This window comes from Egretta garzetta, unplaced genomic scaffold (genome assembly GCF_000687185.1).
Source record: "Egretta garzetta isolate BGI_Z169 unplaced genomic scaffold, ASM68718v1 scaffold265, whole genome shotgun sequence".
Taxonomy (NCBI): Eukaryota; Metazoa; Chordata; class Aves; order Pelecaniformes; family Ardeidae; genus Egretta; species Egretta garzetta.
Genome location: NW_009259789.1, coordinates 1,040,160 through 1,049,516, shown reverse-complemented (window position 1 = coordinate 1,049,516; position 9,357 = coordinate 1,040,160). Strand labels below are relative to the sequence as shown.

Sequence of the window (9,357 nt, the reverse complement as noted above, 5' to 3'; positions counted from 1 at the left end):
AAAGGGGATTTGGTCTTGCTAGGACACAGAGAGCAAATGTGGACTTCACCCTGGCCGCTGCCTTCCTGGAGTGGGTGGTGGTCTCACTGAGGTGGCCGTGGATGGGAGAAGGATGGAGATGAAGATCTCAACATAGGGTGGTGCTGCTGGCAGGGAGGTCAGCACAAAACCCCATCACCATCTTCCACCACCCCACAGGGTCTGAGAACGAGGTGACCCAGGTGAACCGATGTCTGGACGCTGCCAAAGCCTGCAACGTGGATGAGATGTGCCAGCGGCTGCGGACAGAGTACGTCTCCTTCTGCATCCGACGCCTGGCCCGGGCCGACACCTGCAACCGCTCCAAGTGCCACAAGGCTCTGCGCAAGTTCTTTGACCGCGTGCCACCCGAGTACACCCACGAGCTGCTCTTCTGCCCTTGTGACGACACAGCCTGTGCCGAACGCCGGCGGCAGACCATCGTTCCTGCCTGCTCCTATGAGTCCAAGGAGAAGCCCAACTGCCTGGCACCTCTGGACTCCTGCCGGGAAAACTACGTCTGCAGGTAACGTTCTCACACTGGGGTGGTTGGAATGGAGAGCTTTCCCTTGGACAAGCCTAGGGTTCATCCACCGGTGACAACCCGGTGACCAGAGCCAATGCACCCGCCTGAAGGATCTGGTCTGGAGGCACCCATCCCACCACAACCCACCGACACAGGCCATTGCCTGAGTGGGTCCTTCCCACGACCCATGTCCTTATCTCATACTCTAGCAGGCGTTAACAGGCAGGAGGAGGCTTGAGAAGTTTGTGCCAGAGCTTTTTTAGACCTTTTCTATGGGTTTTTGGCTTTAGGCCTAAAGAAAGACCTGCTATGGAAATAGTTCCAAGAAGGTGCAAGCTAAGCAGGGATGTGGTGTGGGGTGCTTGCAGTCACTGTTGCCAGTCTGTCTCTTCACTGTCTATCTCCCCTAGCCCAGAGCATCCTACCGGAGCACCCAAGCTGTCCTAACAGTCACAGGCACCTTAAAACCATGGCTTTATTTTTTTTTTAATTAGAAAAATTAATCATATATGTAAAAAATACACTGTTCTGTTGTAAGGCTGGATCTTCTAGTGATTGCTATAGGAATCTCAAAGTCAGTCCTCACTCCTGATCCTCCACGTAGTACGTGGCTGGTGTGGTTTGCTCCTCTGTTGCCATGTAAGCCCATGCATGCACCCATGCACAGACCCATCCCAATGTGCACACTCACAGGCACAGCCCCTGAAGTGTTCTTCCCTCAGCCGTACTATTTTCACCCCTCTATTTCTCAAAAATTCTTTGATATTCGAGAAGGTTAATCCACATACAGCTTTCAGGAGTGGAGCACGTGTCGGTAAGAGATGTAAAGACTGGAACAGCAGCCATACTACACCAAACGTGGTGGTCCCAGCCCAGTGTTCTGTGTGCAGCTGTGGCCATGAGCAGACACCTGGAGAAGAGCACAAGAGCAAGTGTAGGACACGTCTCCCAGTATTGTCCCAGTCTCTAATTATTGTGGGCTTTGGGACTTCCTGAGGTGAACTTCCAGCCACCATCCCCTACCAGCACATCATCCTTAAATTACAATTTAAAAATTATGTCTTTTCACAAAGGGAGGTGAGGGCAGCAGCATCCTCTCGGAAGGATGGATGGGTACTAATCCCCTCACCCTTCTGCCCGCCCCCCCCCTTTTTTTTACAACTGAGCTATACATCTAAACCTGACATCTGAATGATGCAAAGCCCCTCAGCCACCCCAGCTCATGCTCAGATTTCCCCTGGCTACCCAGGGAATATGAAATGGATGGGTACTGCCCTCTCCCTATCAAGCCAAGTGGTCCCAGCGGGGAAGAAGAGGTTCGAAGGCGAGAGTGTTGCTTCCCAAGAGGCTGGAAACCCTTTCCTGCCAGCAGCACAGCTATTAATTATCTGGTTCCTTGGTCTCTGAATACATAATCTGAAACATCCTGTAGAGACATGGCGGGAGCAAGGGGTTGACGTGTGACCTGGTCAAAGCTAGCAGTGCAGAAACCACAAGGAGAGCCAGGAACAAATCACGGCACTTTAAAGAAATAGTGTAAAATACTCCAGGGCTAACCCTGCCTGAACGGCTTAGTCCTCCTGCAGCTCCTTCACAGCTGTAACTCCTGGCATCTCCCAGCCTGGAGGGGTGGGCTCTACTAACATGAATAATACAAAACCTGCAATCAGCACCTCCCTTCCCTTAATAATGCGGCAAAAAATTTTGGCAAGAAGAGTTTGCCTGGCCATGGCACAGGAGAAAGGGGTTGGTATGGGGCAAACATGGGAACAAAGAAGAGAAAAAAGAGAAGACTGGGGGGGAGGAGAGTGCAAGTCAAAGCGCTGACACTGACCAGGAGCACTGACAAAAATATCTGGAAGCGGGAGGCTGTCTGGGAGGAGCAACATGCTCAGTTTTTCTGAGATTGCCCAGGCAGAGCTAACATTTGAGGTGCCCAGTTCACAGTCCAGGCACTGCGGGGTGTCATCTAAAGAGCCCTACCTTCAAGTGTCGGCAGTGCTAGGGCTTGCTGGAGTTCCCTAAGCAGCTCAAATGCCATGTGAGATGCCTTCTTACCTGGCCACGGGATGCCTGTTTAGATGGATCTGAATCTCCAGTCGGTCCTATGTCCTACCTGAAAAGCCCCACGTAGATGTCTACATCCTACAATGTCCAAACACCGCTAGATGCCTATGTGCCAGCAACTGATTCACCCCTAAAGAATCAGGTGGCACCTCTCTGGTTGGCAGCGCGATTTACAGAGTTTAGCCAAACAAGCTAGCAGGGGAGCCACATGCAAAGAGCAGTCTGGCCATCTGAATGATGCACCCTATAGATGACCCAGACGGTCCCAACAAGCCCAAGTGTGTGACTCAAAGCTGCTTTGAGCTAAGTGGTTTGGCTCGGTTGGGTGCATGGACCTAGACCATGTGAAAATGGAGGCACGGTGGCCTGTGGTCAGCACTGTGTGTCATTACCCCTCTTGCTTCGCAGGCTCCAGAGAGTCCAACCTTCTCCTGGGAAGGGGTGCCTGCAGCAGAGGATGTGGCAGCAGCCCCGGTGGTGGGTTGAGCATTTCATAGCTGAGCCTTTGGGCATGTCCCTTCATCCGAGGATAACCTCAACTACATTTACAGCGCAGTCTTTGAAGAGAGAGAAAGCGGACCAGTGTGATTCTTTCAGCAAATTAGCCTAAAAATGAAGGCTTAGGTCTCGAGGGGAAGTTATTACCCAAGAGCCAGATAACGGCAATACAGAACAAATTCCCTCACTGTCTGCAACAGCTCCTCTTCCCTCGAAAACCAGCTTCAGAGACCAGAAAACAAACATTTCTTCCCAAACTGGACCTTTCTTGGTCCCAGAAGGAGCGTGTAAAACATTAACTGCAGCACCTATTCACGCCTCATCTCAAAGGGATAACACCTACCCCTGGGTTTGGTGAGGGGGGCAGGGGACTATAAAATTCATTCAAACTGGTTTAGCAACACCTACAGCAGCAAAGGATTTGTGTTCCCTTCCGTAAACACCACCAGTGTGCTCTTATATCACTTTTTGCCCCGAATATCTGTGCTGATATGTCCCGGTTTTTGCTCCCTCCCCAACAGGTCACGCTATGCCGAGTTCCAGTTTAATTGCCAGCCGTCCCCGCAGGCGGCGAGCGGCTGCCGGAGGGACAGCTACGCTGCCTGTCTGCTGGCGTACACGGGCATCATAGGTAAGAGGCTGCATCCTTCGCCTGGTCTCTCCCCCTGCTCTCCAGGAGGGCAACATCTCCCCTGGGTGGGAAACATCTCCTCTTACTCTGGCCAGCTAAAAGCTATGAGGACAGTAAGGTGGAGAGCTGAGGCTGGGATCTTGGGGAGATCACAGAATGTTTGGGGTTGGGAAGGGACCTTTAGAGGTCATCTAGTCCAACCCCAGATGCTGGGCTTTCTCTCTGCAGTGACTAGAGAAGGGCCTAAGTCACGAGCATGGGGCAACTGCAGTGGAGGGAGAAAATCCGTGCACCAAGGGGTGCTGCTGCAAGATCCCAGCTTCTCTCTCTGGTGGAAACAGATGGTCCATCCCAGGGCATCTGCTCTGCCAGGGGTTCCCTGATGCCATCACCAGTGATGCCACTGGCAATCACCATCCCCTGCCATCTTGCTGACTTCAAAGGATGTCAGATTGGGTTTTCAGAGACCCAGCTGGCAGCAGTTAGCACAAGCACAGCCAGAGTCCAAAGGGAAGCGCCAGTGGCCATTGGACTTGGTCCATCCTGACGGATGGGATAAATTGACAGCTTTTTGGGTCAAGATTTCATTCTGGTTAAATCCTTCCTTCGTTGTCTGACCATTCTGGAGATTGACTTTGGCTATTTCAATGACAGTGTGGAAACCTTTATGCACATTCACGTACTGGTTTTGAATGTTATTAGGGAACCTAACGGTTGGACTTGATGACCTTAAAGGTCTTTTCCAACCTAAATGATTCTATGATCCTATGATTCTACGAACCTGAGTTCCCAGGAGCTGCCCGTTCCTTGGACTGATAGCACGTTTTAACTGACTGAAGGCTTTGTTGGTGGTAGGGTGAACAAAAGGGTTGTGACTGCCCCTCTTCTCCTCCCTGGGAGCAAAACAGACCTGTGACATCAGCATTTGAAGTGTTTTCTTGTGCTGCCATCACAGAGGGGCTCTGCTGAGGCTGTAAGCAGAGCAACCCAAGATAGCAGCAAGGGGGGAAAATCATTGTCCCTTCCTGAAGTACCAGCCTTGCGGTAACACTTCTCCATCCCTCCCGGCAGGCAGCCCCATCACACCCAACTACATTGACAACTCAACTTCCAGCATAGCTCCCTGGTGCACGTGCAACGCCAGTGGCAACCGGCAGGAAGAGTGTGAGAGCTTTCTGCATCTCTTCACCGACAATATCTGTCTCCGTAAGTATCGCCTGGGACATCGCTGCTCCGGCAGCGTCACCCACAAGCTGGTCAGTCTTCTTGTGAATGAGGGTATGAAGATACCCTGGTCCTCAATGTCCATAGATGTCCAGCTCCCTGTGCTTTCTACAAAGGAGCTCTGAAGACCCTCGGGCATGCATTTGGGTGATGCAGTCAAAGGAGGCTGGAGAAGGGATGCGTGTGCTTGCCCTTGGAAACGTTGCCCTGACAACACTTTTCTCCATCTCTTTCCCACACTAAGAAAATGCCATTCTGGCTTTTGGCAATGGGACCTACCTGAATGCAGCTGCGGCCCCATCCATCCCCCCCACCACACAGATGTACAAGCAGGAGCGAAATGCCAACAGAGCTGTGGCGACCCTCAGAGAGAACATCTTTGAGCACCTCCAGCCCACCAAGGTAGGAGAGGGCTGACCTGGCCCTAAGAGATGCTTGGCCATGTCTATACCTCCTCCATGCCCTCCACACCTCAGGTCCCTCTTCCATCTGTGTCATTCCAGCTGCCTGTAGACATCCAACTTCCCCTCCACCTCCTGGAGCCCCTGATTCACCCTCTTCTTCATGCTCTGGCATGAACTTGCCCAACACCAAGCACAGGGCTACATGCTCCTACCCCTTACTCTGCCCTCCTGCCTGTTGGTCACCTTCTCTTTTCTTTTGTGGGTGCTACAGAGAGATATGGGATTTTTAGGAATATTGGGAAATCCACGGGCTTTTCAGGAGTGTAGGAAGGGAGCCACACAGCTTCAGACAAGCATTTCAGCTGCCTGGGACACAGGTTCCTCCCTTGTTCAGTGAGGGTCCTGGAGGTCATAACGTCGAGGCTTAACTGACTGAGGTTTGCTAAGCATTGGGACATTTCAGATGAAAGGCTCTAGTCATCAGCAAATTGTTAGGAACAAAATAATATTAAACTGAAATTATTTTAAAACAAATACGTTAATTTACTGATGATGGCAGTGGTAGGCATTCAATATTTCATTTTTAAATAAAAAGCAGTGACCTTGATTTGCCACCCACCGGAGTAATTTTCAGATTGAATTATTTTACTGTTGAATAATTAACAGCGACCCTGATTTGCTGAACGTTCAGGTAGCAGAAGCTGTCAGTCAACTCAGCTCCAAGGCCTGAGCACAGGCTCTGCACGGGGCTAGCCAGTACCTTCAGAGAGCTTCCACACACGGGGTTTTTAAGCCTCTTCCCTCTTTCTTTTGCTGGGAAAACACCTGATTCACCTCCCTCTACTCTGTTTTCACAGAGCAGCAGGTTGGGAGGTGCAGGGATGGGGCCTCGGCTTCCCTCACGGTTTTTCAGGACCCTGGTGGCACAGGCATGCTTTTATCGTGCCACAAACTTTGCACCCAGGAGATTTGGAGGATTTGCTTCTAGCCAGTGCTCCCCAGACCTTAGTGCAATCCAAGCAGTGGCCTGAGGTCCAGACCTTGCACTGAGAACTTTGTCCTGGAAGTGATGGAGAAGCTGCGAAGCTCCCTCATGGCTGATAGTCCATCCCAGATAGCCAATTGCTGCTGCCACCAGCAGGTGGGAAGCTGGAGAACGCAACTGCAGTAAGGGATGGTCCTACCACATTGCCAACCTCCACGTGACAGCAGCACGCCCCTCTGCTGAGGTGTGAGTGCTGCTGGAACATGGCCCCTGCTGGCAATGCAAGAGAAACCAGGGAGTTGGGTCTTGACTTTGGACTCAGCTTCAAACCCAGATCCAGTGTTCAATGAGGTTGGTGCCCCTGGACCTGAAGAAGGAAAGCTGCGAGGGACCAATTAGTCCATCTGCTTCCCGTCTTCATAGCGGTGTAGAGCCTTGGCTCTAAATTATCTCAGTTATCGACTAATGCAAATAGAGGTCTCTAGTAAAGCAAATTTTCAGCCACAGAGGTCAATGGACTGTAAAAAGAGAAGGGTGCAGTTTGTCTGCAGTGGGTAGGCATCTGGGGTGGGAGTCAGTCACATAAACACATGCACTATATTTTGGGGTAAGACCCCTGGCTCCCAGCTGCTGCTTGGTGAAATGTCCAGCCCCACGGAGATGTACTCAACTCCAGGGGGACATCTCCACCTGACAAGGCCACCAGATCAAGCTGCTGACCAGCAGTGGCTCTATAAGCTGCATGGAGCTCCATTGACCAGAGTGGGCATCCAGGCACCCACCTCACCCAAAGACACACCCAACCAGCATCCCAACCTGTGGGCTGCACACCCAGTGCTACAACCACCATGGCGCAAATGCCACCTTCATCACCATCTCCAATAGAGCTGAGATGAGCTCCAGACTAGAGCTGGGGTGTGGAGACCAGCCCTGGCTCCCTCTGCACATGCACACACGTGGGAAGACTGCACAGTCCCCAAGGCTTAAATCCTCAGAGGGACCAAGGTGGGGAACAACCACTCCACTCACCCCATGTTGCCTCCTTTCTCTTGCAGGTGGCTGGAGAGGAGAGGCTCCTGCGGGGCTCCACTCGTCTGTCATCAGGGACCTCCAGCCCAGCAGCTCCCTCCAGCTGGGCAGCCTCTCCGCTGCAGATGTGGCTTCTCCCCGCTCTTGCTGTGCTGAGCCTCTTCGTGATGTGAAGCAGGGCCCCCCCGCCGGCGGGCCAGCCTCTCCGCTGCAGATGTGGCTTCTCCCCGCTCTTGCTGTGCTGAGCCTCTTCGTGATGTGAAGCAGGGCGGGCACACGCCAGGCAGAGACACTCTTTGTGTTGGTTTCTTTACAAAACAACCAGACCAGTAACTTTTTTTGGGGGGAAGTGGGGGGGAGGAGGGAGGGGATGGGAAGGAGAGGTGAGTGTGTGGGCGTGCCTTCCTCCTCCTCATCCGTCTGCCAATTTATTTGATTTTATACAATCAGCATCATCGACAACCAGCTCATTCTTGGTCCTGGCCACCTTTCCACCCCACAGCTTGGTGGTTGTCTCTCCAGCTCTCTGCGGATGGGGTCGCAGCCATGGACAATTCCCTTGGAAAAGGTGAAGGAGAGAGTTGAGCCAAGAAATGAGAGCTGCAAGGGAAGTGCTTTTGCCTTGCCCCAGCCAAGAAGGGAAAGGCTTTTGATGGATGAGCTGTCAGGAGGTTTCCTGAAGCCCTGACTCACGTCGTGGGGGGCTCTGGACAGGACACATCAAGTGATGTGGAGTTCAGAGTATCTCCATGGTTGCTCAGGACCTGAAGAGCAGCCCACCTGCTTCAGACTGAAGAAAACAGAGCACCAGGGAGAAGGTGGTTGGTTTTGTTCACTGGCAAGGATCCTGAAGCACCTCTGGGGTGGACCAAGTAATCACGCTACGAACTGGCTGGCGGGGATTATCCACCCACTTGAAACCATGGCCAGCGTGCAATCAGCATGCATCTCCAAGCTGTCACCTACCCCTCGGGCCCTCCTTTTTAGAGGAACATGTGTCACGTATTGATGGTATTCAGGAAGAAACACGTGTGTTGCATTTTCTTTACAGCTGGCTTTCTTCGTGTCCCAACCGTAGCGTCTCTATTCACTGGTCCTGTAAAGTGTTTGGGGTAGGTAATTTTTTGTCACATCCAAACAACCAGAGGCCAATGTTGTCCCACTCTAGGCTAACCTTTCTCTGTAAGGGATGAATGCCTGAGCCCGCGGGCAGGACTTGATGTGAGCCCAATGCAACCCATTCTCACGTGGTACCTGTGCATCCGCCGGTCTCACAGAAAGGCAGAGGCTCTTCAGCCAGGGGATTTCATTAGTTTTCCTAGGAAGAGATAGATAGGATAGAAAAGGTTTGCTAGATACCACCCTGGGGACATCAATATCCAGCCAATTTGTGGGAAGGCCAAGTCATGAATCATGTCGTGGATAGGGAGTGGATTGCAACAGTTCCCCTCCTCAAAGAGGCGGCAGAGGCAATCGCTTGTGTCCAGGTTAGCACATGAAGGCCATTGCCTCCTGCCAAGTCCTATTTACTCAGCCAAGAGGTCGTTTAAGGAAAGGCTGGTGAGGTCACCCATCCTACCGAGCTGCAACCAGAGCCCAGCTGGAGGGTGAGGACAAACGTCTCTCTGGTCTCTCAGGGCACAGGGAGGCAGATGCGTGACCTTGGGCTACCTGAGCATTTGCAGGTTTTCCCTCGAGGAGGTGAGCTGAGGACTCCCAGTGCCTTTCTGGGGGGCTGAACCCCTCGCTAGATCAAGCTGAGAAAGAAGATGGTAAGGAAGGGTGAGAAGGTTTCCCAGGATAAATTCTTACCCAGGTTGACCACCATGGGAGGCACAGGAATAGCTCCAGATTCTCTCTGAGTAGTTAGGCCTGGGCTTTGCAGCAGCCCATTTATTCCTTGGTCTGTGCTCCCCTCCAAAGAACATTGTTAGCTCCTCAGCGTTTGGGTCCATAGAAAGGCTTAGCAGCAGCT

The 9,357-nt window shown here is 52.2% G+C and overlaps 1 protein-coding gene across 1 annotated transcript in view; it reads left to right on the top strand.

The window, feature by feature from the left end:
* The window catches only part of GFRA4 (GDNF family receptor alpha 4), an 18,392-nt gene extending 10,837 nt beyond the window's left edge, over window positions 1-7,555 (top strand). Inside the window, exons 5-9 of the mRNA XM_009639563.2 lie at window positions 199-544; window positions 3,631-3,740; window positions 4,812-4,946; window positions 5,209-5,366; window positions 7,409-7,555. Of these exons, the coding sequence (XP_009637858.2) occupies window positions 199-544; window positions 3,631-3,740; window positions 4,812-4,946; window positions 5,209-5,366; window positions 7,409-7,555 (896 nt within the window). The remainder of the gene's footprint in view (window positions 1-198; window positions 545-3,630; window positions 3,741-4,811; window positions 4,947-5,208; window positions 5,367-7,408) is intronic.
* Window positions 7,556-9,357: the final 1,802 nt, after the last annotated feature.